The sequence below is a fragment of the Daphnia magna genome, linkage group LG6, assembly GCF_020631705.1.
Source record: "Daphnia magna isolate NIES linkage group LG6, ASM2063170v1.1, whole genome shotgun sequence".
Taxonomy (NCBI): domain Eukaryota; kingdom Metazoa; phylum Arthropoda; class Branchiopoda; order Diplostraca; family Daphniidae; genus Daphnia; species Daphnia magna.
In genome coordinates this window covers 3410643-3438601 of record NC_059187.1, presented here as the reverse complement: position 1 = coordinate 3438601, position 27959 = coordinate 3410643, and the positions used below count along the sequence as shown (strand labels likewise).

General features: G+C 41.2%; 7 protein-coding genes across 10 annotated transcripts; 2 read left to right on the top strand and 5 right to left on the bottom strand.

Moving 5' to 3' along the window:
- Window positions 1-118: 118 nt before the first annotated feature.
- On the bottom strand, window positions 119-11666 carry LOC116925541 (serine/threonine-protein phosphatase 2A regulatory subunit B'' subunit beta). Of its 4 annotated transcripts, XR_004395542.2 has the most exons (12): window positions 11244-11666; window positions 3799-3911; window positions 3541-3670; window positions 3337-3440; window positions 2995-3241; window positions 2655-2898; window positions 2372-2570; window positions 2188-2314; window positions 1935-2120; window positions 1789-1871; window positions 1553-1627; window positions 1170-1311 (listed from the first exon to the last, which is right to left on the bottom strand). XR_004395542.2 is itself a non-coding variant. In XM_032932244.2 (11 exons), the coding sequence occupies exons 1-11, from the start codon at window positions 11664-11666 to the stop codon at window positions 1092-1094; spliced, it is 2076 nt and encodes a 691-aa protein (XP_032788135.2). In that variant the 3' UTR covers window positions 119-1091. The 4 variants fall into 4 exon arrangements, 3 of the variants coding, with proteins under 3 accessions (XP_032788135.2, XP_045031623.1, XP_045031622.1); XM_032932244.2 differs by lacking the exon at window positions 1553-1627 and having other exon boundaries at window positions 119-1311; XM_045175688.1 differs by lacking the exons at window positions 1553-1627; window positions 11244-11666 and adding an exon at window positions 7564-7599 and having other exon boundaries at window positions 119-1311.
- Window positions 11667-12013: 347 nt separating this feature from the next.
- On the bottom strand, window positions 12014-16797 carry LOC123473963. Its single transcript, XM_045175697.1, has 3 exons — window positions 16793-16797; window positions 16628-16706; window positions 12014-13745 (listed from the first exon to the last, which is right to left on the bottom strand). Exon 3 carries the CDS (start codon window positions 13168-13170, stop codon window positions 12016-12018), a length of 1155 nt encoding a protein of 384 aa, XP_045031632.1. The 5' UTR covers window positions 13171-13745; window positions 16628-16706; window positions 16793-16797; the 3' UTR covers window positions 12014-12015.
- Window positions 16798-17990: 1193 nt separating this feature from the next.
- On the bottom strand, window positions 17991-19381 carry LOC116925591 (COP9 signalosome complex subunit 6). Its single transcript, XM_032932327.2, has 5 exons — window positions 19105-19381; window positions 18906-19034; window positions 18522-18836; window positions 18273-18466; window positions 17991-18208 (listed from the first exon to the last, which is right to left on the bottom strand). Exons 1-5 carry the CDS (start codon window positions 19253-19255, stop codon window positions 18065-18067), a joined length of 933 nt encoding a protein of 310 aa, XP_032788218.1. The 5' UTR covers window positions 19256-19381; the 3' UTR covers window positions 17991-18064.
- A 25-nt stretch (window positions 19382-19406) lies between these two features.
- LOC116925604 (probable transcriptional regulatory protein Ppro_2673) lies at window positions 19407-20633 on the top strand. Its single transcript, XM_032932340.2, has 5 exons — window positions 19407-19704; window positions 19774-19786; window positions 19867-20113; window positions 20182-20318; window positions 20378-20633. Exons 1-5 carry the CDS (start codon window positions 19558-19560, stop codon window positions 20602-20604), a joined length of 771 nt encoding a protein of 256 aa, XP_032788231.1. The 5' UTR covers window positions 19407-19557; the 3' UTR covers window positions 20605-20633.
- A 319-nt stretch (window positions 20634-20952) lies between these two features.
- LOC116925590 (60S acidic ribosomal protein P0) lies at window positions 20953-23048 on the bottom strand. The gene is made up of 6 exons (XM_032932326.2): window positions 22930-23048; window positions 22633-22729; window positions 22399-22574; window positions 21959-22193; window positions 21588-21773; window positions 20953-21377 (listed from the first exon to the last, which is right to left on the bottom strand). Exons 2-6 carry the CDS (start codon window positions 22684-22686, stop codon window positions 21072-21074), a joined length of 957 nt encoding a protein of 318 aa, XP_032788217.2. The 5' UTR covers window positions 22687-22729; window positions 22930-23048; the 3' UTR covers window positions 20953-21071.
- A 410-nt stretch (window positions 23049-23458) lies between these two features.
- LOC116925573 lies at window positions 23459-25707 on the top strand. The gene is made up of 3 exons (XM_032932297.2): window positions 23459-24187; window positions 24264-24631; window positions 24692-25707. The coding sequence occupies exons 1-3, from the start codon at window positions 23779-23781 to the stop codon at window positions 25310-25312; spliced, it is 1398 nt and encodes a 465-aa protein (XP_032788188.2). The 5' UTR covers window positions 23459-23778; the 3' UTR covers window positions 25313-25707.
- Window positions 25708-26219: 512 nt separating this feature from the next.
- Window positions 26220-27872, bottom strand: LOC123466524 (ubiquitin recognition factor in ER-associated degradation protein 1-like). The gene is made up of 7 exons (XM_045175705.1): window positions 27762-27872; window positions 27537-27586; window positions 27421-27482; window positions 27205-27359; window positions 26973-27145; window positions 26663-26905; window positions 26220-26483 (listed from the first exon to the last, which is right to left on the bottom strand). The coding sequence occupies exons 1-7, from the start codon at window positions 27762-27764 to the stop codon at window positions 26264-26266; spliced, it is 906 nt and encodes a 301-aa protein (XP_045031640.1). The 5' UTR covers window positions 27765-27872; the 3' UTR covers window positions 26220-26263.
- Between the last annotated feature and the right edge of the window lie 87 nt (window positions 27873-27959).

The window sequence follows — 27959 nt, the reverse complement described above, 5'->3', positions numbered from 1 at the left end:
TTCATGTGGGTTGACTAAGATGAATTGTTTTAATGAACGGGGCGGGGGGGGGGACATTGTTGTATGTGTTCTTTCACAGATTGGAACACAAGCTGCAAATTAAAAAGGGAATGCCAAATAATGAAACGAATCCATGTTTATTTTATGGCAGCCGTCAAGGGGAACCCTTCCTATTCTTAGTTCATGTTTTGTTTTGTTTTAACTTTCTCCAGGTACACAGGGAGAGAGACATCCACAACATTATACATACATTAACTTAAAGAGCCACTTTTGAACACAACAAAATACACGGCAGACATTTTTTTTTTCACCTGCTGATGATTGTAATTTATGTATAAACTTTCGCACCCTACTGCCAACATACTTTAAACCGAGTTTAAAAAAAATACATGGTAAGAGGACAAATCAATTAGATCTTAAATTATGTGTGAAGGGCATGATTTCTTACATCGTGATCAATCACAATCATAGAAAACCAGCGACAAATCGAATCACTTCTAGGGGAATCTATGTATATAAGAGGTAATAAAAGAATTGAATTATTAAAAAAAAAAGAAGAAAAAGAAAAATTATTAAAAGAAACATTAAAAGATGTGATGCACAAGTTAAAGTTAAACGATCAAAATAAGAAATCCGAGTTGATGTTTTCTTTTCTCCTTCTATGCACTACAAGTCTTGATGGTTTCAAAGATCAGAAAAGAGCACATACGCAAACAAATCGATGAGACTAGACGAACAACGTGTGTGTGTGTGTGTGACCCACAAATTTCTCAGGTGCAATGAAGGTATTTACTGACGGTGTAGTGCGAGGAAAGGGTCCAAACCAGCCAGAAAGATTCTACAATAATCAGTGGCAATTAAAAATATATCTCCCCAACCTCCCCTTCCCCATCCACCCACCGGAATACATAAAAAAAAAAACATATTGCATATTGCACAGATAGGGATACGGAGATTTTAAGGCTCTGCAATGACATTTGACTGCTTAGAAATTCGTCAGCTGATCGTGACAACAGAAACAGGACTGGTTCATGCTAGTCGCTAAAAAGAAAAAAAAAAACAATAAGAATCATCATGGCCCGGGAGGTCGATCAATATTGATATTCGATCGAGCACGGCGTGACCGAGAAAAGTGAACGATGGCCAGCATTGCCGAGGCCCAGGCTTGAATGGACCGACAAGGGCGAATAATCGTCATGGCCGTCGTTAACATCTGAATCGGCCATAATGACGTCACGTTCCATCGATAAGGGAAGAGAAGAATGGTCGTTGCCGTCCTCTTCGCCTGTGGCCATTTCTTCCCGCATGAACCTGTAAATGGTAAAAGTGAAAAAAAAACATTAGTAACATAATATTCTCCTTTCTAAAACCTGCATGCGAAAGCCCATCACTCAGTTCTGGAGGGAAAACATAAAGATTCTTTTTGTTTTAAGAGTCAATTTTCATCCATGCAAAAGGGGGAAATGACGATGTAAAGTGTTGACGATGGATTAGTGGCAAACGGGCAATCAGTACACGCACAAGAACACACGAGTACGTGCCAATGGCTTACCGCGCTCACGACCAACACTAGCAAACGAATCATCGTGTGCCTCTCTCTCTCTCTCACACGGTTGTATCGTGGAGCCTAAAATTCATCGTGACCGACAAGCAACAACGTAACGAAGGAATATATATATAAATATAGTCAAACATCTAATCGTGTCCCTTTCATAACAAACATGTTTTTTCCCATTGTGCTTTGTAATCAAGATGAAATTCACCAAAAATAATGGTTATTCTACTCACATGTCTTCGCCGTGATCCGGTCCACCCTCTTCGGCCACAAGGAGTTCGTATTCTTCGGCAGCGTATCTATCCCAGTCGGAAATCTGTGCAAAGAATGCAATCAATATATCTATTTGTTTGCATTTCTATTTAAGATTAATAATCACTTTGAGTATTTCATCGCCATTCTCTGAATCGGGGTCGCGTTGCGATGCAAACGGATCGCGTTGTTCGTGATCCAGGTACTTTTCCAGGTTGAAGAACGTGTCGAAAAAGATGGGTGTCATCTGGCAACGTTTGAGGTCGTTCAGCGAGATTTTACCGGGCACAGCCGGATGAATCATGTCTAACATCTGGTCGTAGAAACCAAACTCGATAGAAAAATTGATCCATAGTGTGTCATTCAAAAGAGATTCAAACCTGACACAGGCAATCTTCAAATGGCAATGTTTCTATGCCTAAAGATTCCATCCGTTGCAATTGTTCCTCGTAAAAATATTCCAGTTCGTACATTGAAAGGAAACCGTCGCCGTCCAGGTCCATACACCTGTCAAATGGATTCAGTCAACATATCAATTACTAATTCGATTAAGTTTGAATATACCTGAACCAGTACTCGATAGCCGTCGAGTGTCTCTTGTCTTCTTCAGAGATGAGGAACCAGACAAACTCGGTGTAACTCATACGCGGCTGATTGTTCATATTGGTGTTGGTATTGCCAAATTTGACCATTCGATTATTATGGGCAACTCCACGAGTGACCGCTCCAGAGAATATCCGGTCAATCATCTTAGAAGACAACGCTGTCGTTTGTTGAAGAAGAAAAAAAAAAAAGAATCCGATGATTATGGAGCTGAGGATAAAAAATTGTTGATCGAAATGAATACCGTGATCGTTGTGACGAGCCAGATCTTTCTTATCGATAAAGAGGTCGTGATCTTTATCGAGTTCCCAAAACTTGCAATAGATGACGTAGAAATGCTCGTAACTGAAGTAGTCAGTGATTTGGTTAATATCTTCCTCTTCTTCCAGTAGGCGAATGGTAGCCAACAGATTCGAATGGCGCAGTTCGGTTAAAGTGATGTGGCCTGACCAGGATCGGTTGACATTGTAATAAATTCTGGCTATCACCTGTTGGCAAGTCAGTAAACAAAAAGGACACGTCATAAAAAAAACAAAAACAAACTGGATAGCCCTTTCGCGGCGTATTGTCAATAAATATCAAACCGTGTGAACGTAGCGCGAATGAAATTCCGCCGCCTCCTTGAGGAAGGTCAATCCCGGATGGGTGTCGACCACGTCTTGCACAAGAGGTACGAAATCCTCTGGTATTAGATAGAACCGGCCAGAACCGGTACAGTTGTTCATCGATGTGTTTAAATTGTTGTCTGTTCTGCTCACGGTCACATTCAGATTGATCATGGTCAGGAGTTGAACAAATCGCGAAGCTTCGTCGTGATAGTTGTTGATGATTCTGTTCAATTATCGCAGACAGATAAACAAACCAAATGCAGGTAAGTAAAATGAAGCAAGAAATGATCACGGTTGATGAAAGCAATCGATTATTACTTTCCCCAGAAGTCGGTGAAGGTTTCCAGCGTAACATGTCCAAGCTTTTCGCCACCGCTTGCGATAAACAAGATGGCTTTCCAGTAATAAGGGCAGCCGCAAGCCTGAAAGATAAAGAACCCAGTCAATGAATCGACATTTCATTGCAGAAACACAAATCTCGTAGACAAAAAAAACAAAATCATAAAGAATAGAAAGGATTACCTTGGCGATGGTTCCAAAGTGCTCACGACTGGCTTGGCAGTTAGGCAGCTGTTGAAACGTGGCGGCCAGTCTTAACAGCGAGGCATCCAGCTGTTCTTTACTGATGGGTCGTCCCGTTGGGTAGTAAAATCTACGTACCATATGGGGCAAAAGAAGAAGAAGAAGAAGAAAAAAAGGGGGGGGGGGCATTCCAATGAGATGTCAAGACGAGAAAAACAGTCGGCGAAAAAACAAGAAAACGTAGAGAGAAACACACACCTGGGCAAAAGAAGATTGTTGTTGGCTTTCGCCTGGCGGCGAAGAGTCGACCTGGGCGACGAAATGCTCGTCGATGTAGATCGGTTTTCTTTGTTGTTATCCTTGGCATAGCCCTGATCAAAAAGAGAATAGAAAAGCTCATTGATATGGATTTTCTTTTTTTTTTCAATGAAAATACAAATGTAGAGAGACAGTCGATTAGTCAAACTCTTCTTCGTTCGTTCAACGAACTGGTTTTTTTTTTCTGTTTTTCTTTTTCAAAAAAAAAAAAGAACTTCATTCACATGTTGGGTTTAGTTTAATGCGGGCCCTATATATATATATACATAGTGTAGCGGGAAAAAGGGCGGGACAGTTGACAGTGACAGATTTTCAGACTGCCGTGAAAGGATCGCGTCTCCATTAAGAAAAAGACGACGAGTCTGTGCGTTTGCACGAAGCTCACTGGTCAAATAGATGGGCAAACATCGTAGACGTCCATCGTTGAAATGTAGACACAAGCCAAACAAATAACAAAACAAAAGTCGAACGTTTTTTTTTTTTGTTCAAAATGAGATAAGAACAGGTTGGAAAGAAAGGTTTAAAACATCCTTCCCTGGACAACAAACAAACCGAGCATAAAACTCGAGTATTGCACGGTGCAATGAGAATTGTATCTTTTAAAAAAAAACAAGTGACGACAGCAATTGTCAGTGAAAAAAAAAAATTGTTTTTAAGTAAAAAAAAATAATATATGTTGACGCTCAAGTTTTGAAAGAACTTTTGAACCCCTCATCCGGCTAGCAAAAGGCGGTTCGTTATTTTTATCTGATGGTTGAGGTAAAGGCAGGAAAAGAAGCATCTTCCTTTTTTCTCTTTCTCTCTCTCTCTCTCTTTCTGACAGCCCTTTTTTGGGGCGAGTCTTCCAACGCGCCATCTCATCGGCAACGAGCTTTGCATAGTTAAACAAAGCCGTGTGTCTTGCCTCTATTTCTCTTTTCCCCTTTAGATATTCTTCATTTCTTCTTCACGTTTTTCAAGGTTGCATCAGCAACACGCACGATGTATAATGGCAAACCAACGGGCAGACAACTTTAGGGTACACACCCATCTGATGGTATTCAATGACCCCAGAAAAGAAAAAAAAAAGAGGCAAACAGTTGAACCCTATTTGAATGTACAGTATAATAATTCAGCTAAAGAAAGGCGCCAAAGAGGCACAATACAACAACAGACTTTGGCTTCAATCCCAATCGTCCGTGTTATGGTTGGCTAGGCGCCTTCTTATTTAACTATTAAAGAAAAGAGGGAAAAACATTCGAACTTTGTTTCCTCTTCTTCTGTGGTGTTTCGTTTTTTTTTTGTGTTTGTGTGTTAGTAGAATCGTTAAAATAAACAGAAATATATATATATATATTTAGAAAGCTTGAATATACCAGAGAGTTTGGTTGAATAATGTAAGATCGTGGACGACGTTGAATAGGCGGCCGATAAGGGAAACGGGGTGTGGGTTTTTGAGGCCGGGCTTCAAAGGCCAGACCCAACAAATTGAGTCTTTTCGCCGCCAATAAACGATATTTCGCTTGGCAAGCTTGGCACCGAACGTTCACCATGTTTTGTTTTGTTTTTAAAAATCCCCTCCGTTTTCCCAGGAAAAGTAGATGACGAGAAAGAAAAAATTGGAAAACAAACACAGAGGGCACTTGTAGCACAACTTGCGTTCAAATCCCGATGTCTTCAAATGTCGCAATTGGCCATCCGATTGACCGCAAAAGGCAAACGAAAAACCGATTGACCGCAAAAGGCAAACGAAAAACCGAATATCCAGGATTTGCTGTTTCCTACGTCAATTTCGACACGATTTTTCTTTAGAAATGGTGGAAGAGCGTGGGTGCGGGAATGAACGGCGTCAACATGCTGCACGTCAGACACCGCAGACTCGACTAAAGCGAAAGCAAAGCTTATGGCAAGACCCTTCGGCAAGAGTCTTGCAATCGTTCACCGCAATACCGTAGCGCCCTCTTAGCACCAACAGTTCAAAAGATTCGAAAAAAAGAAAGAGAGAATAACTGACACACACACACACACTCGGGAAAGAGAAAGAAAAAAAGAAGGAGGCGTTCATCGAGGAGGGAGGTATAATGACGTCACGTAACACATACACAGCACCATACGTTTTTTCCCGGCGGCGTCTGACGGGACTCGACTGCCGTTTTCTTTCGTTTCCTTTCTTCAATTTGCATTGGATCGCCATGTTAGAAAAGAGATGCTGAGGGGGGGGGGGGAGAGAAAAAACCTTGGCCCTCATCATTGTAGCACGCATAGTTTTGAGAAACGTGCACTAACAGACACACATATTACACGAAATACGACAATGAACCTTTTCAATCAGTTTTCAATTTCTTATCTTATCTTTTTTGTTTTTAAATACAAATCGGATGAACGCTAAACGATGGTCGATCATTTCTTATCGAATTTTGAAGTTTTCAAAATACAAAAACAAAAATGTTTCGTTTGTCCTCTGAAATGATAGCGATGTTAAAACAAAAGCAAAAACAGTCCACCATCGGAAAGGTGAGCTCGGGTTTTTTAACCTTGAGGTTCTTCGGCAGCAGGTGAGACGGCCAAGTAAAATTCACGGCACGTCGGGAACCCACACGTCTTTGAAGCTGAGCGGATTTTCTTGTTGGAACAAAAAACTAGCCGAATCGAATTTGAATAACACTCCATTTTGGAATTTTCTTTTTTTCTGCTAGGACTTTTTCGGCCGTTTGGCCATACGTGAGGCGGACTGTTAATATCGTGTTTCGTTCGGTCACGTCTTGGAAAAAAAAAAAGCAACGCAAAGTCACAAAAAATAAATAAATGAATAAAAGCTAACGAGAAAGGAAAGAAAATGAGAAAAACAAAAAGGGCATATGATTTTAATCAGGGGAATGAAGACAACAACTACGTACATTCCCGCCCATTAGACAGTCGAACGAGCCTGTTTCACAGCATATTATGAACTGATAGCATTACCATAAAATGATAACACGTCAGCACACAGGTTGCCATGGAAAACGAGCCTAATTAATCCATCCCCGAGGACAAACGGATAATTGAAATTTGTTTGTTTTGATTCAAAACGTCTGCGAAAGGTCACGCGTTAGACGGGAAGATGATGAAACTAACGATCCGCTTTGAACTTGCCAATTAAAGGCGACTGGATTGGTCAAGTAGATCGAATAAAGAGTTAACAACTAACAGCCAAAAATTAAATTTCCATTACTATGAAACATGTCAACTTAAATTAGTTGGCCGTGCAAGTCATCGAGGAACTCATTGAACATCTGGTAATTCTCTTTAGAAAATCACGGTCGTAAGCGCCTGTGTTTGAAAACACGCTATGACAGTTGCCAGATGGAAGCAGTTTTGACAGTTTAAAAAACAAAAGAACCAACAATAGTTGAAAGAGAGCAACTGGCTGTTTCGAAGGATATTTCAGCTACTGCCAACGCACTGTTGTGCATACTAATCAGCCTATGGTTACACTGGAATTGGGCCGCAAGAGATGCTAGACAAAAACGATTCAAAATCCAAAGACAGTTAAATAAAAACAAACAAAAAGAACAACTTGAGAAGACAAAAGAAACGCTCGTATAAGAAAATATCGGAGGAGAAGAAGAAGAAGAAGAAAAAATTCTCAAGTTTTGATGTGTTATTCTCAAGGGCAACGTCGCCTTTTCTGTACGGACTAAAACGTGAAGAATGGCCTTTGATACTAGAAAATGCTGTAGCAATCACCTGGATCTCTAACGTCACCATCCGGTCCCATTTTTAATGCCCCGCCATTTTATGCAAAGCGCCGAGGTCTCGCGCCGATTTTGGAAGGAAAAAACAAACAAAAATTCTTCCATAAAATAAAAAAATAAATCCCGAACGTAGCGAACAGCGTCCGTGAAGGGTATACGGCTGGAAATTCAACATTGTTCGTTGGGAAAACATTAACCATCAAGATAGATGTTCATTGTCTTTAACCTATCTTATAGATTCGCATTTAACAGCCCGGACCAAACAACTGACCATTTATTTATTTTGTTTTTTTTATTTTTGGTCGGTCGGAAATGCTTTAGTGCTGTACGAGTTGGATGAGGTTAAACGTGGCAGCATGTTACACCATCGAGCAGGTATGGCTGACATTGAAACAATAACGCAGATAAAGAATTTCCAGGTATAGCTTCTAAGACGGTGCCTTGCGGCCGCGTCGAGGCTCTTAACGAAAAGCGTGACCGAGAGAAAGCGATACGATATTAACCTTCACCTACTGACTAGCTGGAAAACAGCAACAGATTGCGATTGGAAACGAGAAAGAACGCGACACGACGACGACGACGCATTGGCGTTTGTTATCGATTCCCGAAGGCTAACTCTTTGAAAGACTTTGGATTGGACGCTGTGTGATCGACTAGAGACAACGGCAGGTAAAAATCTCCGTTTGTGCAATGACATTGCAAACCACATAGTTGCAAGATATCTCAACCGTTTCCATCATCTCTGGTGGGCATGTCTCGTGGCTGGAATTTTTTCTTTTTTTCTTTTTTAGCTGGCCCATTACAAGCACAGCGAGATGCAAAAAGGAAACTGCGTCCTTGGCCCAGTAGGTTTCTCGAGTCAAACTGAAATAGCACGACGAGGTAATCTATAGGAAAGGTAAGTTAAGAGATGGCGTGCATGTAGATCAAACTGGTCCTGCAGGGCAGGGCGAGATGAAATCATTGTATGCATCCCACAATGCATCTTCCTCAAGTAGGTTAGAGAGGAAAACAAAAGCCTGCTGCTCCACAGGCGGGAGGAAAAGACGGTGTGTGCCAAAGAGGTGTTTGCTTTCGTTCAATTTCGGCAAGTGATGTTTTTTTTTTTTTACAAGGCGCCCTTGCCCTCAGCCTTGAGCAATTATAGCGTCATAGATTTCGAGTAGATGGAGGGGAAGAAAGAAAACCAAAATTCATGCAAATTAGAGGACGACGACTTGCAAGAAAGATGAGAGAATCTATCGAGCAAAATGACACCAAACCGAATTTTAGGCAGCAAACTACGAGATTCTATATTTGCTTTGTGGGTTGGGGGTCTGGCTGTCGCCTTTGTTTTTTGCAATGCAAAATAATGCTAAATAAAACACTATTTTTTTGTTCTACCTTTGTTTTCAATAGACTTTCAATTTTTTTTTCTTGTTTTATTTCTTTCAAATTCTGTTAAAACTGGCTTTTTTTTTTGGGGGGGGGGGGTTCTTTTTGTTTGTCGAGCATTCCGAAACTCTGGAGACACAGACGGCACATACTTTGCATAGATCGGATGCCCACAAAAGGGATGAATGCCAAGCACGGTGTGTGCCAGCAGCTAGAAACAGCCTTGGCATGTTTTTTTTTTCCTTTCAGCAACCAAACGTGGTGTAGGACGAAAATGAGTAGGAGGATTGGATCCTGTGATTTTGCTCAATCTGAATATACATTTCCTTTTTTTTTTTTTTAAATACCAGTTAAATATTTTGGCCACATCAGAACAATTCTCACGAGAGTTTAGAATTACGTTCGTTTCTTGTTGATATGGTGCCGGTGATACCATGATTCTGTATCGTTCCTCGAAGGAGTTCTGTATGTGTACGTATTTCGAATAGACGCGGTGAAAAACCTACAACGCCACCTAGCGGTCGCCTTTATAAACTTTTCTTACTACGAGATGGCGCTAGTTTCAATGTTTTCGAATAAAACAATAATAAAATGAATACATTCATGGAGCATCCCCCCGTAAGGAGAAGCAATAAAATTATTATGAGTGACACGTAACCCGTAAAAAAAAATATAAGACGAATAAATAAATAAATAAAAAGAAATAAAAGAAAGTACCACTTTGTTAGGATAGATTACGTAGATGCCTTTTCAAACAGTTTCACTCTGTACGCGGTCACGCACCCGATGCTCCCGAGCGTAAAATGGCGAAAGCTAGTCCCAATACGCCTTAACACACATTGTCAAAGAACAACTACGTAATCCAATGTACGGACATAACGGAAGGGAGTAGAAAAGACTTAGGTTAGGGCCACGGCCAGCTATTTTTACATCGAAAATGATTCGTGTGAACGGCGTAAACGACAGTTTCGCGTGACTACTACAATCTGATCCCCGACCCGTCTATTGACTTCTTCGTTACACTCGTTTCGCATTTTATTTGACTTTGCCTCCCTTCCTCGTTGTGGAACTTCGCCTATAAGAAAACTAACGGAATGACGAGGCCGAAATTCATCGCGAGCAAATTACTCTAATAACGGCTGATTTGCCTTTTTTTTCTTGTGTGGGTGCTTCTTTTTATTTTTTTGCTTCATGCAAACGATCGCTAGCTTTTCTATCCTGCTCCAAAGATAATTGTAATTTTCGGCAGTCGATTTTTTTTTTTCTTTCTGCGGCTACAGGATATCGTGATTCCGCCTCTGGAACCATCAAAATGGAACGCACGCCTGTAACGAAGCAATCGAAATGCAAACGCCAGCAAAAAAAAAAAAGAAAGAAAAACATGGTTCTTCCGCTAGAGGTTAATCACCTGATCACACGCCAAACAGATTATGAAATGGCTTTTCCTCAATATCTATATGCAATCAAGTCAATCATATTTGCAGATGACTCGTCAATCAATTGGGGGACCAATCAAATTCAAATCAAAAAGGTTGAAGATCAAAAATAGCCCCAACCAGAGAGAAACAAATTCTATTTTCCAATGGCAAAGTGGGCGACAAGATGTCGGCTCGAGTTGTTTTCAGTTAGCGTTTCTGTACTTGTGCGCTTTGTAACATCTCAACGTGAACAAGGAAAAAGCGAGAGGCCAATAAACGCATCCGGCGAGAAAGCGGTTCTCCCATTACCGTCCATTGAAACCGGATCGCACGTTGTGCTACCGCGCACGGTAGGAATAAGGCATCTTCTAGGGCAAAAGGGTAGGTGTAGTGTGTCACGACAGATACCTGTCCCTTCCCTTCGTTTGTAACATGGTCCTCGAATTGCGTATCAAATTTAAAAACAAAAAAATTGGACAATGGATGGCTACAAGATTCATCCAGTTACAAGACCCAATTTAGCTGTTTCAGAACAAAACAAAAGACGGGTGACAATTTGACACCTCCACCCATTTAAACTGACACGCAAACTCCGGTTTGAAAAAAAGAAAAAGAAAAACACACGACACGCCATTAGAAACACTCGACTGTTGAAAAAACAAACAACATAAAAAAAATATTTCAAAAACTCGGGAAAAAAAATTCAAGTTTTGTAAGGGACGTGCATAATCTACGGGGTAATGAATAGCGCACGGGCGTTGGCGGCCAATCCCGAACGAGTACGCTCGTTTTGTAATAACGGGAAACATCATCTCGTCTCCATATTCATCGTTGAAAATTCACTAACAAAAAAACAAAAATAAGAAACAAAAAAACTGACCTGCACTCGAGTCTGAACGTCGTTGGAGTGTCGCCAAGGCTGCGGTGCTGGGCTGCCGGCCCGTTTCGTTTTTTCTGCCGTCGCGGCGGTGGCAGCAGAGGTCACCTTGTCCGATTTGGTGGCCGATTCCGTCATGATGGTTGTCGGGCATTTTTCAAAAATGAGAACCCTCTCGGCGACGGAGCCTCGCGTCAAAAATGGCCGGATGGGGATGCCCGTCGACGTGTACTGGACAGGCAATCCGACTGACGTCGCGTGATGACCACCAGCGCCGTGCTGTTGCAGATTGCGTTCGCGCAAATGTTGTTTCTGCTGCACCGTCAATTCCGGATGAGGCAACGGAGACGACGTCGGACTGGTCGTGTTCGATCCGCCACCCGCCGGCTGCGGTTCGGGCGATTTGCGCATTTTGCGCGTCTTCATCCGGCGCAACGCCTCCAAATTCAAACCGGAACTGCCAGCCAACTGCGATTGCTGAGCGGATGCTTGAAATTCATCGGCCGGATCGACGGATGCCGGCGGACGAACGGGCGACCATTCGTTGATTTGCACGCCGGAACGCCACGGTACGGCGCACGTGTTGACAGCCGGGCGGGTCGATCCTTCGAAACGGCTGCGGGTCTCCGAGACGACGTTCGGTTGCGGAGAATTTTGCGCTTTGCCGATCGTCCTGGAGTCCTCCAGTCGTTGCTGAGTCAGCGGATTAGCCTGGGCCGCTTGGTAACGAACTTTGGCGTAATCGACAGTTGAAACTCCGGCGACGGGCACCGTTTCAGAGAGTTTGACGGAGCGCGGAGAGGTGGATCGCGCAGGCGATCCATCGCGAACACCCAACGTTATGGGCCCTGGGACTGTTTTCTCTGCTGGCGGACGTCCTAGACGCCGGTTCCGTGATCTTCAACCGGCCAACCAGCGATTCGAGTTCCTCTTCCGCATTTCCGGCTCGCGGCGTCGGGGCAGTCCGCTGATGCCGTTCTCTCGTTTTCTTGATCATCGACTGATGAAAATGATCGCTGGGTGTTTGAGAATTAGGAACTGCGACTTCGTCAATGATCCGGCCCGTCTTGAGGGCGTTGATTAGTTTTTCCTCTTCCTTGTCCACTTCGCTCGTGTTCGACGGGGACTTGGGTGTCGGTGCGGCGGCAACCGGATGGTGAGCTGCCACTTCAGCTACTACGGTGACCTTGTGATATTGAACCGGTCCGGGCGAGACGGCTCGCTTGACCGGCCAGCTGGGCGAAACGTGAGACGCGTTCGCTAGTTCGATGCGAGTGGCGAATCTTTGCGCCCGGCTTTTCACCGTCCCCGTGGGTTCCGCTGCTTGTCCAGGTGACGTCCGATTACTTGACTGCACGGCTTCCTGGAAAGAGGGCGAACTCCTCACTGTCACGTCAGCTGGTGGCTCCGATTGCGTCACCCGATTGGAAGGCGCACGAGCCGATTCGTAGTTGAGACCCTTCATTTCGAAACGTTTGAGGGCCGTCTGAATGGTAGAGGCCGCTGTGGCTTGCTGGACGCCCGCCGGCGATGGCGAGACCGTCCGCGCCCTAGCCGCCAATCTAGCTTTATCTTCGTGAACGAAACTATTAACGAGCTGTTCCAAAGTGGCGTCCAATTGCGGACTGGCTAACAATTCGACCGGAGATAAAGACGATCCCGATTTGGGTCTCTCTGACGCACTTCGTCGATCCATCGACGACGAAGTTCGCATTTGACGGAAGGCCGGTGTAGTGGCAACGTCGCCTGGACTCTCCGTCTCCGTCGAATGTAAATGAAGCAGCTCATTGGGCGTCAATCCTTTCGATTTCCACGTCTGATAAATGGCTTCGGCGTGATCGGAGATCTGTTTCGCAATGGCTTGAATGTCCTGCTCGGCAGAATTCTGACGCATCAGCTGATCGTACAGTTCGTTGGGATCGACGGCCATCTTGTTGGAGGACGAGACGTCGGATTGGATGAGCGGTGTCTGCGATCCGGAGCGGTGATGAGTCCGCACCTCGACGGACTTGAAGGCTGCCAGTTTTGCAGCTTGAATTACGGCCTGTGGTCCGTCTGCTGTTTGCGCTGAAGCCGACGCGTTCGGATTGCGAAGCGTGGCACCGATGGCCACTAAATCCGGATGCTGTTCTAAAAGATAAGAAGCAGTGGCCGGCTCCAGAGTCGCATGACTATCCAAGACGATCTCGCACGAATGTCGGCCGCTTGTGCCTGTCGAATGCCGATGGACGATGACTGGAATGGCGTAACCAAAGTGGACCGTGCGGCACTGGAAGCCGCGAGATCGGCCCTGATGGATCAGACAGGCGTTCAAACTGGGGTAGTGGACGTGACGGGAAGCGCCCACGTGGACCGAACAACTGACGAAAGTGTTGAGACGGCTGGCCAGCCGTACGCAAGGCACTCCGTCGTCTCGGCTGGCCGCTGAGGGTGGGGTGCTAACTACGCGACCTTCGTTTACGTCTGCCGTGACAATGATTGGACTCGCCAATTCACCGCATTCTCCTGTAATGAAATCAAGACAAATACAATCATCATCATCAGTTTCTTTTTTTCTTTTTTTATTGATTGGATTAAGTTTTAGCGTTTTGTTGGCAGCGAGATATCGTGACTATAGTTTTATCTTATCACGTCCAGCAACCACCCCCTTGAGGAGGTGATCAGCTGGTTGGGCCACCGGAATGTTGGCCAGACGACCGTAAGGAATTTGAGAAACGAAACAGAGCTAAAGCCAGGGATGGAAGAAGGGCAGATTACAATAATCTAAAAATGGAAATAGATGCGGTACTTGATCGGCAAAAAAAAAAAAAAAAAAAAGGAGGACATTTTGAGTTAAACAGTTAAGGTTTTCTAGGACGGAAGGCTTGCAAAACAGCAGGTCATCGTTTTCAAAAAAAAAAAAATTCAGTTTTGATTCTTTCTTTTTATTTCTTCCGGCTGAATAATGATTGCGAGCCTTCTAGGGCAGAACGGGCCTTCAGACTTCTTTTTCGGGGGGTTTGTGCGGATGGTTCTATTTCTGAATCTCCAAGGCAGCAGAAGACGAGCGGAAAGAAGAAGAAAAAAAAAAAGCGTGGGGAGGAAGAAACCCTCCTCCTTCTCAAAATGAGCAGTTCGGGTGCAGCAACGGAACTTTCTGGCTCCGGCAGGCTAATTATATGTGAGTGTGTGTGTGTGTGTGTGTGTGTCTTCTCCCCGGCCGAACATAGCGAGACCAGACGTCAGAGAGAGAGGGACGGACCAGATGTGGCCAAGTCAAACTGACAGATCAACAAACTAGAAAAAATGTGCCAGGAAATCGGAAAGAGATCCGGACGACAACTCAACGCCAGCTTACCGGGAACGACGATCGATGGCATAAAAAGAGAATAGGACACACGAAAAAAAAAATTAAAATAAAATAAAATAAAATAATATAAAATAAATAAATAAATAAACAGAAAAGAAGAAGATAACAATTGGATGAATTTTTATCGTAAATGAACTTTTGCGTAGTTCTCAAAAACTGATGGATGCGTTTATTTTTTGTCTTCCGCAGCGATACGTCTCACGGAGCTGTCAGCTGCACCAGAACAATTTCGAGTCGGACATCAAATTTTAAAAATTCCGAGTTATTTCTCGCAATCTCTTTCTTGGCAAAAACTCGCCCCCCCAAAAATGACAAACCCAAACTGAAACAAGAAAAGAAATCTTTGCGTGTGCGTAGTAAACACAGGAAATAATAACATTCACAAGGTGGAGATCGTACCAACGCCCTTGTTAACCATCCTTATTTGAAGAGGCTTTCTCTTTTGCTTTGCCGAATGTGTTCGTCCATTCCGAATCTATCCGTGAGCACTCGTTTATGACAACTAGAAGCCACAGACTTAATTCGAGAACTGGCCGCGTCGTTATGCGGGCAATATCATCTTTCCGCCAATCGTGTGTGTGTGTGTGTGTGGCTGACTTGACGAGCTGTTAGACTTTCCACAAAAACCAACTTTCTTGTCTTTTGCGGTTTCTCTCGAACTCATTTTCTCCCCAAATAACATGTGTGTGCCTTCTCTCTCTCTTTTTTTTTTTTTTAATCTGCTGGGCAATAGGGAAAAAAAAAACAAAAGACAAATGAAAAAGATGAAACAGACAACGGTGTGTGCAATGATTGGAAAGTAGCCCAGATTGAGGTTTGATATTATATTTTAGATATTTTCTACCTGGTAATTTCTTATTAGTGATATTTCGGCGTGTTAGGAGAAAAGAAAAAAATGGGGGGGGGAACCAAATTTATACGAAAAGGCGTGAACAAGGAGAAACTTGTAAAGGTGAATGAACGTTTCGTGACGTCATGGATTATTCTCACAGCTTCGGTTTTTCTTCTTCCTCGCCCTTCTTTTTTCTTTAATCTTAACATGCAGTTTTTTTTGTTGTTTTTATTTATTTAGTTTTTTTTTATACACCGCACACACACACACACACCGCCCATATTGCTACCATGTATAGACTTTACCTGGGCGGCGGAACAACCGCCATGGCGGTTGTTTGACGACACACACACACACACACACACGCATTTTCACTATTATTTAAATATAGGGTAAAGCAGCAGGTGCAACGCAATGACGGATGGAAGAGAAATCGCCAATTTCATAATTTTTGCGCGTTTTCTTAGAAGGAACGAACGCCAAAGAAAATTGAACGCAGCTGTAAAGCAGACGCCTACGAAAAGCGCATCTGAATACATGTTGTTTTTTTCTTTCTTGTTTTTGTTTCCGTCCAGCCTGAAGCCAAAAAGCTTGGCGGTGAACAGCCTCTTGCAGGCACCGCCTCTCCCTTCGTTCAGCCGCTCACGTTTTGAACATATATGGACACGCAGCGTTGCTAACTCTCATCACAGGGCACGGCTCACTAATATTTGTGTAGAGGCACGTCGTCCGACACTGCCGAATGCTTTTCATGTTTTGTTACACTTCCGTTAAGCTCTGGCTAAATCGTAAGAAACGATCAGCACAACGAGATTGTTCGATTTCTGATTAGGTTGCCCATGTTTGACGCAAGCCCGAAAGGTACTTGTGCAACTTACCCAGGCAAGGTCATCAAGGTGCTCCCTACATTTCGTATTCCATCAAGTTGCCTTGCCCTCACACAAGCAGACACACCACACACACACACACACACATCAATCCTCTTTCTTGCTTATTTACTTCTTTTCAACTGGCTTCAAAGATGGAAGAATCACAAAAAAAAAAAACAGGCAGGCCCTGGAGGGACTCGTCAAGCAGCACCCACGAAACAAAAAAAGACTAACTAGTAGCCTCGCCCTGAGCTCTTCACACGGTACACGTACAAGATGTGTCGATAGACGAAACAAAATAACTAACTCTATGTTAAATTTATCTTCAATTGCTTACCAGTGACGGGGATTGACCGGCGATCGTTTTCTCGTGGAGTTTTCCAAAAACAGACGACACATCGAGCAAAACAACGAGCCTAAGGGTTTACGCCTGTAGGTGTGGAAGAGAAATAAGAGTTGAATACACGCGAAATGCACACAACACACACACACACACACACACACACGACTGAAAACGGCAGAATAAAAAGCTTGATGATTTGTGCGTCCTTACTCCTTGGGATTCCACGGAACTCTGATGGCGCTCTCTCCAGTATGCACCCAGGCCCCCCTCACATCGCACAGTCCTTCTCGTCTTTTTGTCTTGTATATTTTTAAACCGCCCACTCCAGTTCCTCCAGGCTTTTTTTTGTGTGTGTTTTCCAACTTCTCCTCTTTCGCTTTATCCGAGTTTTCTTTCACACCACCATTCTGCCCAACCTATAGTATACTTGGTGCCTGCCTGAACCTGAAAAACACATGATGGCGGCTTTTAATAAGAGTTTGTTTCCTCCCACTTTTGTCCTCCATTTCTGACTGCATGGTTTTCGTACGACTGTAGGAAACACATTTTAAACATTTTTGAGCTTCATTTTACATCGACAGAGACCAGTTATTCCACGAAATGAATTGTTTTTTTGTTTTGTTTTTTCAAGCGGATGCTGATGAATTCGACCATTTCCTAGTTACAGCATGATTCTTAATGTTTGGTCATTTTCATTCGATTACTTTGTCGGAAAGAGCTGCTGCCACCTGTGAACATTTGGCAGGCAAACCAAAGTTCACCGTTCATTCTTAAATATATCTATCGCCATCATCTTAATGGTTGACCCAATTGGTAGATCAGTTCAAACATTTTTCCATGAATCATTACATCAACCGAAAGTGCAGCCTACCAGGAGGAAGACAATAATCAGGAACCACTGTAAAGCAGCAATTAATGAACACTGTAAACGTCACTAACGGTTTTGTAGCCTTCTGCAGTAGGTGATGACTGATAAAATTCGTTGGTAATTGGTGCAAACCGACACTTTGAGATATTTTACGAGATACACAGTAAGTTGTTATGCATCTTCAAATAACGCAGGGTTTTGTAGAGCACGAGACACGAGGTAAAAATAACCAGTTCTTCACATCCCGTTTCTTGACCACGTTTCGCAGAAGACAAAATCGCTCTTCGCTCTTCTGCAACTAGGGTTTTTAGGCACAATTATTGGAACCATTGGACTATGTGTAAATGAGCCTTGTTGTATGTACCTCTTATTAAAAAGAATGACTTCTTCTCAAAGAAAAAACCCCATAAAACTGTGATACTTTACTTTGGATGTCTTATTATTTTAAGCCTTCAGCAGAGCACGAAGGTTTTTAGGACTCAACAGCTCTTAAATCGTAACGAAGTTTCTGTATTAGGGTTGACACGAAAAATGTTGTTTGAATAGTTTATGAATAGCTCAGTTCAAAAAAACAGGCCTCGCATCCGGCGACCCATTATGCCTTGACGATCACAAAGTATATTGAATTTAGTGACAAATTGGTGAAGGTCATGGCAGGCTTTGGTAATGGATGCCAAATAGGTCTGCAGCAGGACATCATTATATTGCTGATATGTAAGAAAAAAATAAGTTATAAAACCATGGAACTTAATGGGAAATTTTTGATTTTACCGTGTAATATTCTTCCTGGAAAATTTCCGAGTTGAGAACAGGCAATCTGTGGGTCAACGATTTAGCCTCACGCAAGACTTCGTGAGATTTTGGAACCTCTCCCCGTTCCATGGCTCGAATGTATTCCAATATTAATCGCACACGATTTGCCAGCATTTTTACTGCGTTGTGCTGGGCTTGCAATTGCTCCGCCACTGTTTATAAATGTGTAATTAATGTATTGTAGATGTCAAGAAAGCAAGAAACCACCTTGTGAGCTTTCGGCTGAATCACCAGATGCCATTCTGGCAACATGATCAACTCCAATTCTTTCTGCTTCCTCTGTAGCCAAAGTATAACTCAGCTCAACAAAGAGCATAGTTGCCTCCCCGTTAACAAGATCAATTACAGATTCATACATTGTAACAGGAAGATCAGCATTGCGAGTAAATGGATTTAGCTTGAGAATCACAGGACTCTCGTTAATTTCACATATCTGTTTGTGGACGTGAATGTCAGATTCATTGGGAGCATCTCCAGTTGTATACCAGCCAAGGAAATCCATATCACTAAACACCTGCTTAACTTAATATTTTCAAATACTCTTGAGGTAAAATGGAATTCAACAATACTTTAACAAAAATTTATGTATACATTGTTCCTCTTTAGTGTTGTAGTAGTCTCGGTCAATTACAATGTTGTCAATAACAGTGAACACCAGTTCAAAGGAATTCATAATTTCCAAGCTTCTGCCTTTCTGTTGCCCAATGAGTGCACCAATCACTGTGAGTTTATGGCGCATAAAATAATTTAATTTAAATATATATGATAAACACGTAGTGAACACATGTACCTTGCTGTGCTTTCCCTTCTTGTGCTCGTACTCGAGTCCAGTGTTCCGATATATTCATGACAACCAAAGGGTGCAGTAATACAGATATACTTCCCGTTGCTCCTGATGAAGCCATCACATTCAGATTCTGGTTGTTTTCTTCGACGTCCATTTTATTTATGATTTTAAAAATTAGAATTCAGAGATGAAACACATGCAAGGCTATAGCAGCTAACACAACACTGTTTATGCTCTGTGTGTTCGAAATACAAGGCAAGCAGCCGATGTTTGCGAGAAGATCGACTAGCAGACGAAACATATCGACTAGTTCGACTTCGTCTAGCAGTTTTGCGTTTGCCTAAACCGTAATTTTTTACAATTCAAATCACATCAGGGTATTGTAAAAACGTTAAATATCTGGGACTTTCCTTTTTTGCACACATACATCTGCATGTAAAACTAACATCGATAGAAATGTTTAAAAGGTCACATTTAAGTTTTCTTGTCTCGCTATCGAGAAACATGGCAGGGCACAGTAAGTGGGCTAATATCAAGCATATAAAAGGTGCCAAAGATGCTGAAAGGGCTGATCTCCATATGAAACTTTTTCGACAAATTAAGGTTTGTCCCTAATTTATTATCCTAGTGTCAAAAAATTTTATTAACATGCCATTTTCTTTTCAAATTTAGGCAGTTATCAAAGGTTCAACAGTTCAATCTCCTTAATTAAACATAAATTTTGTTGACATCCAATTAGTGAAAGCAGCAATATTTTTATTACAGAACAAGGCTCATCTGATCCAAAACAAAATATCAAACTAGCCCATCTTGTAGAGCAAGCACGTCAACACAATGTGCCAGTAGAGAAGGTACACCAAGTACTGAAAAGTGCTGCTCAGTCACAAGAAGATTTAAAGCAATATATTCTGGAAGTCAGAGGTCCCAAAGGAACTTTTTTTGTACTTGAGGTTCTCTCTACCAGTTATTTAAAAGCAAAACAGGGTATCAATACAATCAACAGAAAGTTCAAGTAAGTAAAGAGATTTGTTTCAGCTATAGCATACCACTAAATGAATTTGATATAATTTTTTCCCTTAGTGGATCTTGGGCAGATGGAGTTTCAAACAATTTGTTTAATCATAAAGGATTAATAAAGGTTTCCCCACTATCACAAGGCCAAACACTTGAACAAGTTCTTGATGATGCAATTAATGTAGGAGCTGAAGATGTCACAGGTATTAGAAACAGGATCATTCATCCTTATGTATAACCATTCTCTTTTTTATCATTATAGCTGAAGAAGAGGGGCATTTTGTCTTTACATGCAACCCTAGAGATTTTTTTAACATCAGAAGAGCTATAAACCAACTTGGCTACAATGTAATAGAATCTGATTTACATTATATCCCATTAAGTAGAGTACTAATTGAATCCGAAGAAGATATAGCGTTAGTATCGAAGTTGTACAGCAAATTAGAAGAAGAACCTGATGTTGTAAAAATTCATGATAATATTGAATGATTAGGAGTACAATAAAAAATTGTCTTAGATCCTTTCACGCTCTAAAATCGTTTACCAACAGTTACATTTTTCAATGCGATTAGTTGAGGGATAATATTTAAAACTTAAATCCAATGAAACCCAATCGATATTTCACTACGAAACTAAATCCTCAAAATTTGTAAACAGTTTTTTTTATGGTTTGATTCAGTGTATGACTGTAGTGATTAAGAGTTGAAAATCCAAATCCATTCTAATTCGTATTTGTTTTCGCTATCCATTTCTGCTAACTTCCCTTCCGCTATAACAAGATTTGATTCTAACGCCGACAAATTAACTTTCCTTAAGATCTACAGGAGATACGAACGATTTAGATAATCTGCCATTGTATTCCAGTCAAGATAACTATCCGCGGTACATGGGACGCACCCACCATGTAATAGCACTTAACAGTTTGAAAAAACAGATCAAATTGACAGCATGACCACTTAGTCAAAAAGACCAAAGCCCATGTCATCATCTTCCTCCTCGGATTCTTCTTTCTTCTCCTCTTTCTTGGGGGCAGCAGCAGCAGCCGGAGCAGCAGCGGCAGCAGGTGCAGACGCTGCAGCAGCAGCAACGAATTTGCTGGGATCTTTCAAAAATTCCTTGACGGTCATAGCTTCTTTAAATTCAATGTCAGTCGCAGCAGCAACAGCAAGCAAGTTCTTGAAGCCGTTGATCAAAGAGTGAGGAGCGGACGCCAATGTTGGATAACCAATACGCAGCGAGACACTTGCCACATTACGAACACCCTGAGAAGGAAAACTACGTTACCAGATGCACTCCATACCCAACGGTTAACAACATCAAATGAAAATTCAGACTGCCATGAAGGCACTGTACGTCACTAAAAACCCGGCCTTCAGAGGGTTCTCCCATTTCTGGGTCTAAAGGTTGTTCCGGGATCAGTTTCAGATTTTACATCACTTAATAAAAACAATCTTTCGGAGATTAACAAATACCTCCATGAAACGTGTACGAAGAGATTCGGGTTTAATGTCCAAGATCTTTGGCTCGAAGACAGTTCCGGAATCGTAGACTTGTTGAACAACCAAACCATACGTGAATGGAGAGATGTTCAACATGTTCAATAGAGTGGCAGCAGAAGCATCGACACGCTCACCCTCTTTAATCACGTTCACGGTAGTCTAAAATTCAAAAAAAATCACAGGATTGAGGTTCTGGCCACTACATCAGCATCATATATGGAGAGGAAAATACTCAGTTAAACAAATTTCAACAAGCCACTCTTTGGCGATTCAGGAGAACGAAAGTTTAAAGTAACATCATAGAAAATAGAACACCAAACCGCTACACAAGTATATTTACTTACGATGATTTCAATGGTACCCTTGGAAATCTTGGTTGGAATAGACAAAGCCTGGAAGAAAGAAGTCTTTTCGGGGCCAAGACCCGTGTTTTGTGGTTCGATGTCGACAGGCATGGGAGCCAGCGCACCAGCTCGAGCAGGAGCGCGAACACGGTTCTCAGTAAGGCGATCTCGAACGTCAACCAAATCGCTCTTAGTGAAAACGAAGCCTACATTTCCTCTGATGTGAGGAAGGAGCCTGCAAAAGCAAGATACAATTAAAGGCAAAGTATATAACATCCTAAAATTCTTAACAAAAACAAATATCAGACAGCATTCTTGCATTTGTAATCTTAACTCTTTGACTTGGAGGGTTCTTCCATTTCTGGATCCAAGTTTGACCAAAGATCATAATTATTTTGCATCACACAAAAATACAAGTTGTCATTCAAATATTAACCTACTTTTCCAGAGCTGGATTGTTCTCCAAATGACCGCGGATGGCTTTGCGAATCATCGTGTTTTTGCCCATGAGAACCACTGCATGATCCCTCAAGGAACGACGAATCTGCTGCAATTGCTTTGACCCGACATTGTCTGCCCCTACAATGAAGCACTTCGGGTAGTCCTCAAGAAGTTGCTAAAAGAAAAATTCGGCTGAGAAAACGATCAGTAAAAACCACCCCGCTGAGACTTACGACGAGTTTTACGAAGTAGTTAGCTTTCCACGAAGTCTTGTCCTCCCTGCCCATCTTGTTTGTGGGTTACAAGGATCTCCTAAAGGTGATTTAAGGACTAAATGACAAAAAAAAGTTAGAGAATGTCACGCTAGGTAAATGAATCCACGTGAATATAATATTCCAACATATCTGAGCAATATTTACCGGCTATAACTAATGACATGTTTAATGCAGATCAGATTAAACAACTACAACACAAGTTAAGTTTAAGATTGCTTAGATTTTAAACGATGAAATCACGAACAAGATACTTACCAAGTGATGAATCAGTACTGATACCGAACTGGAATGGAAGTGATGAGGAAGACTGCCAGCGCTTAGCGATATGACAACCAAGCAAAAGATGAAAGGACGTTGCCAGACAATCCTTAAGAAACCCCTCTTGTCACAGAAAAGGAAATTTATAAAATCAGCAAATAGCGAACTAATAAGTAAAAATTAGTAGAAAAAGGAAATCAGACACTTAAATTTTATTTAAAATCACTAAAAGGCTATAACGTTACATACATCTTAAGAAGTACCACAGCCACTACCAAAAGTGCAAAACACGGGAAACGGGAGCTCAAGAAATCAATTTTTCCACTTTTCTCATTGCCATGCACCAATATTTCTGGCTGTTTTAGTAAAAAGATTTACTAAAATTAAAAATTAATTAAAATATAAAAATTTTTGGCTGAAAAGATTTTTTGTTATTCTTGTTTGAGCATAATGCATGTTCGGACTAGTACTAGTAAAACCGTTAGGTGTCTCTACCTTTCTGATGTTGAAAGTACACTTTTTGGCTTGGTTAACATAGCAGGCCTTGTTAGTATACAGTTAATGCGTTGTGTAAGGTTAACTTGTTCTCCGAAATAAGTTGTCCGAATAACGCGTTAATTTGTGTAAATTATTACCCAAATGTTACAACTGCCGTGACGGTAATTGCTGGGTGATTGTTATCTCTTACTGTTAAAACTCCGAGCATTTCAAGGAAGGGTGTGGTGCAGTAGTGGAATCCCCGTTTTTGGTCTCTTCGTTATCCACTATCGGACGAAAAGATATTGCTATTCCATTCCATTCTTATCGACTCCTAGACAGATCCGTCAAAACAATGGAAGAGATGTAATGGGGGTTTGTTTATGTCGGCAGCTCTCAACCATTAAATTGACAAAAATGGCTGAAGCCCATAATCCAGTAAGCTGCAACTGTGCAACCAAACCTTCTTCATCTTCAGCAATTTGTGCTACTTGCCATCCATTACTGAGCCAAGTTTCTGAAAATACTGAGACATCTCCAAGTCAAGGGGCTGTCCCACGTGAAAGTGTACCAAGAAGAACATTTCGTAATCTTTCTCTAGGGTGCAGAAAATCCTCAAAATCTAAAGAAAAAACTGAAAAATCTAGCAAATCCAAGCTTTCGTGGACTCTAAGTTGGAGGCTGAAGTCTCCAACATCTCTTAAAGTAGAAGCTAGTGCACCACAGGAGCCTATGATTGATCTTGCAAGATTCAATCCATCTGATTATCCAGTTGAAGGTGTATATTAGTCCATTGAAACTTATACTTTTATCTGGATAGATCCTAAATTTCACCTTTCAATTCAAAATTCTAGATAAAGATGAAGTTGCCAGGATAGCAAGAGCAAGAGAAATAGCTGAAGGCATAGAAATGGAAATTGAGTCTCTACCATCTTGCTACCGTCTACAGAGTGATGATACTGAAGAGAATACTGTAGCAAATCCTCAAGCTGAAATGCCACCAGCTGAGTCAACTGTTGTAGAACCCCAGTTGGAAAGCAGGGTTACAGCTGCTCCCCAGCCGAATCTGAGTGCTTCGCTGATAGAAGGACTAACCGTTTTGCTCCACAGATCCCTTGCGATTAGTATGGATTCTCAACGAGCATGGAATGTCTTGACGCACGGAGATTTACACTTCCTTGTTCAACACTTTCATTGGCATCAGCATCAACATGGACCTCAAGTAATTACTTAGTTCTTGTGATGTAAGGATTTATCTTCTTACATTTTTTTTTTTATTAAGGGCATGTTTACTTTGACGCCAAGAAACGGAGATACTTCATCTTCAAATATCGCAACTGTTGAATTAGAAGTGGATGCACAAGGAACAGAGTTCCTAAGACAAGCTCATACCCAAGTGGATTATCTTCATTGTTTAGTCCCTGATTTGCTGGATATAACAAAGTGCTCTTTTTATTGGGGAAAAATGGATCGTTATGAAGCCGAGAGATTACTGGAGAATCGAGCTGATGGAACATTTTTGCTGCGGGATTCTGCACAAGAAGAATACCTTTTCAGTGTTAGTTTTCGCCGATATAACCGATCGTTGCATGCGCGAATAGAACAGTGGAATCACAGGTTTAGTTTCGATTCCCATGATCCAGGAGTATACAGTTCACCCACTATCCTTGGCCTGATTGATCATTATAAAAATCCCGAACTGTGTATGTTTTTCGAACCGACACTGACGCTACCCCTACACCGTAATTCGCCGTTCACGCTGCAACATCTCAGCAGGGCAGTTATCTGCAGCAATATCACTTACGATGGCGTAAATGAACTTAATCTACCCAAAGCTCTGAAACTTTATTTAAAAGAATATCATTATAAGCAAAGAATTAGGGTTCGTCGTCTTGATGGGTAAAAACAATTTCAGTAATTCTCGCTCTTATCATCTAAGGGTTCATGGCGGTTAATTACATTGTCTTCCTTTTATTTTAGGCATCGTATTTTTGTTTTGTTTATCAACGCGTTTCTTGTTAAGATCGAAACTGATTTTAACCTATTACATGACTATCAGTATCTTTACGTATTGAAATGTATTAGACTTTTTTGTGTTTGATGCATCAATTTATATACTGTGCAACATATTTACGCTTTAAGAACGTATTGGTGACTGTATGCATTTTGTACATAGGGATTGTTAAAAGAGTGTACAAAAAAAAATTGATCTTTATGGTTTAGATGGTTTGTTTTTATATTGCTTACATGTACTTAATCTTACTTTCTACATATTAATACAAAGCGGAAATTCCTTAAGCGAACAGTTATGACGGTCTTTGCGAAATTCGCGTTTAAGATAAGGACTCCAAATGTTTTAATTCAAATTTTTTTTTTCTGCTCTCGTAAGGTACTCGCTTATTTTTGGTTCCCTGTCTTGGTTAATACGGAGGGTCTCTAATTTGGGAGTAATTCCCCTGCTAAATTGGGCAAACTTCTGATTGCCTTACGTCGCCAGATCGGAGGAAGAAAAAAAGGAAATTCGTTTTCAATTCGCTTTAACACAGAAGGGGGATGACACCGTAGCGTGCTAGTGTCAAAATGTGTTATGCTTTCAGACTGTTGTTTCAACCTATGGTGACATCGTGAGAATTACCACAAAGAGAAATGAATAGCCAAAAAGATAAAGGAGAATAGTATAGCAATACACCACAAGAGAAGTCCATTTCATAACCTCTGAACATACAACAATAAAATTTGTGATATCTTACAACTGTATACATCAATTTTGTAATTCTTTTTAATACCCGTATAGGAATAATCATAAGAAGGAATAGAAAACACGTGTATTTCGACTTATAGGAGAAGATTTATTTTAAACTGCTTTCGTTTGGCGCAAAGATTTTCCAGCACCTGAGAAAGCTTCAAAGGTAGAAGTTTCAGCAGATTCCTTCTTTTTGTCATCATCTTTCTTTGGGGCTCGAATAAACTTGAGGTTACCGAAATGGTAATCATAGTCAGGTACTCCTCGTTTATAACTAGCTTTAATGACAGGGGGCTCATCGTCTTTGACTTTTCTTACTTTTCCGTCCAACCTGATATCAAAATATTAAAGGTTTTGAGCAATAGAGCGATGATTTCAACTTCGAACAGTTATTGAATAGGAGTCTAAACTTCGTATTATCTGAAAAATGTCTATATTCTATCGAGACGTGATTTTGAAAGCCCGAACTCTGCGACTTAAATTATCAATAAGCTTCTGAGAGAATTTTACCTGATTCCTTGTCCAGCAAAGGCTATAAATCCTTGATCTTCTGGCTCGTAAGTTATTGGTTCAATTGTATCCATGTGTTCTTCTTGATTTTTTTTCACAATTTTTTTAGGTTCAGAGTATCCCACAGGCGGAGCGAACTCTACATTCATATCACATTCGATGATTGAAACAGCTTTTCCCGGCTTAGTCTCGAGGACCCGTAGCTCATAAACCTTTTCATTGTAAGTAATGGCAACAACATCCCTGGTATATACAACAAAATTAACTGGGGTAAGAAGAAAAATAGATCATGCCAATTTTTCACATTTACCCACTAGTAAGGCATGCAAAGTTTCGCAAAGCATTTTCTAAAACAGCTTTGGGATTGCTGATATCCAAAAAGTCTTCAGACTGTGGTTGAAACTTGGAGAAGGTTGCAACAGGTAATGATGCACTTTCAATGTTAAGCAAATCACCTTCATCTAAAAGAAGGTTCTGCATCATCTAATATATAAATACAATAACTTTGTTGGAATTTTATGAATATTTTAGTTGAAACTTACCCAGTAAGGTAGGTATATTTTACCTTCATCTGCAACAAATTCTAATACTCCACAATGAGTAATACGTCCCTCTCTAGGGTTTGTCAATTTAAACAACATTGGGTACACAATATTAAGCCTTGTCAACTGATCCAGGGCAGAGGGTGGCATTATAACTAAATAAGAAACACAAGATAAAGCAGGAGATAATTAGGCAGATAAAAAAAATCTATTTACTTTTTCCTCCTTTTTCAACATCTTGACGTTCTTGACCAGGCAACATGGAGACTGAATAACACCTAAAAAAACCTTTCTGAGTTAGCACCACTTCAAATAGTATGTATACAACTTACCTGTATTGGGTATTAAATGGCCGAGGCATTTCCAGAAAACCAAACCCAAACTGGATGTAAAATAACAAATAGCAATCAGCCTTTTACTTATTGGTATGAATATCATATCATAGAAATATTTTGTGTAATTGTATTCGTATTATCTACCATTGAGAGGTTCGAAATGACGAATCTCAATATCGAAGATAAATTACCCTTAACAGTATTTTTTGAGCCCATGCTTACCATTTTGTATTCTTTAAAAGTAAACTATCACAATATTATTCTCTCTTTCTTCACAAATTTTGTCAACTCGTCAATCAGAGAATAGAGCAGTAAAACATCCTACGTTGCAAGTTCTCCACAAATGCGAAAATTATAATAAGATGTTCAAATGTTGGAACAGAATCCATTTATTAAATCAAATTTACAAGATAAAATTTT

Coding starts and splice junctions, on each gene's coding strand:
- LOC116925573 (XM_032932297.2), top strand. CDS start 23,779: ATGGGGGTTTGTTTATGTCGGCAGCTCTCAACCATTAAATTGACAAAA. Junction 24,188..24,263: donor ATCTGATTATCCAGTTGAAG/GTGTATATTAGT, acceptor TCAAAATTCTAG/ATAAAGATGAAGTTGCCAGG. Junction 24,632..24,691: donor AGCATCAACATGGACCTCAA/GTAATTACTTAG, acceptor TTTTTTATTAAG/GGCATGTTTACTTTGACGCC.
- LOC123473963 (XM_045175697.1), bottom strand. CDS start 13,170: ATGGCCGTCGATCCCAACGAACTGTACGATCAGCTGATGCGTCAGAAT.
- LOC123466524 (XM_045175705.1), bottom strand. Junction 27,146..27,204: donor AAATATACCTACCTTACTGG/GTAAGTTTCAAC, acceptor TTTATATATTAG/ATGATGCAGAACCTTCTTTT. Junction 26,906..26,972: donor TTTGCATGCCTTACTAGTGG/GTAAATGTGAAA, acceptor TGTATATACCAG/GGATGTTGTTGCCATTACTT.
- LOC116925590 (XM_032932326.2), bottom strand. CDS start 22,686: ATGGGCAGGGAGGACAAGACTTCGTGGAAAGCTAACTACTTCGTAAAA. Junction 21,774..21,958: donor AGGGTACCATTGAAATCATC/GTAAGTAAATAT, acceptor TTTGAATTTTAG/ACTACCGTGAACGTGATTAA. Junction 21,378..21,587: donor TTCGTACACGTTTCATGGAG/GTATTTGTTAAT, acceptor TTTCCTTCTCAG/GGTGTTCGTAATGTGGCAAG.
- LOC116925541 (XM_032932244.2), bottom strand. CDS start 11,666: ATGAAGACGCGCAAAATGCGCAAATCGCCCGAACCGCAGCCGGCGGGT. Junction 3,671..3,798: donor AACAATCTTCTTTTGCCCAG/GTGTGTGTTTCT, acceptor TATGGTACGTAG/ATTTTACTACCCAACGGGAC. Junction 2,121..2,187: donor TTGAAGATTGCCTGTGTCAG/GTTTGAATCTCT, acceptor TTCTACGACCAG/ATGTTAGACATGATTCATCC.
- LOC116925604 (XM_032932340.2), top strand. CDS start 19,558: ATGTTTAAAAGGTCACATTTAAGTTTTCTTGTCTCGCTATCGAGAAAC. Junction 20,114..20,181: donor ACAATCAACAGAAAGTTCAA/GTAAGTAAAGAG, acceptor TTTTTCCCTTAG/TGGATCTTGGGCAGATGGAG. Junction 20,319..20,377: donor AGGAGCTGAAGATGTCACAG/GTATTAGAAACA, acceptor TTATCATTATAG/CTGAAGAAGAGGGGCATTTT.
- LOC116925591 (XM_032932327.2), bottom strand. CDS start 19,255: ATGGACGTCGAAGAAAACAACCAGAATCTGAATGTGATGGCTTCATCA. Junction 19,035..19,104: donor AGAAGGGAAAGCACAGCAAG/GTACATGTGTTC, acceptor ATAAACTCACAG/TGATTGGTGCACTCATTGGG. Junction 18,467..18,521: donor TTCAGCCGAAAGCTCACAAG/GTGGTTTCTTGC, acceptor ATTTATAAACAG/TGGCGGAGCAATTGCAAGCC.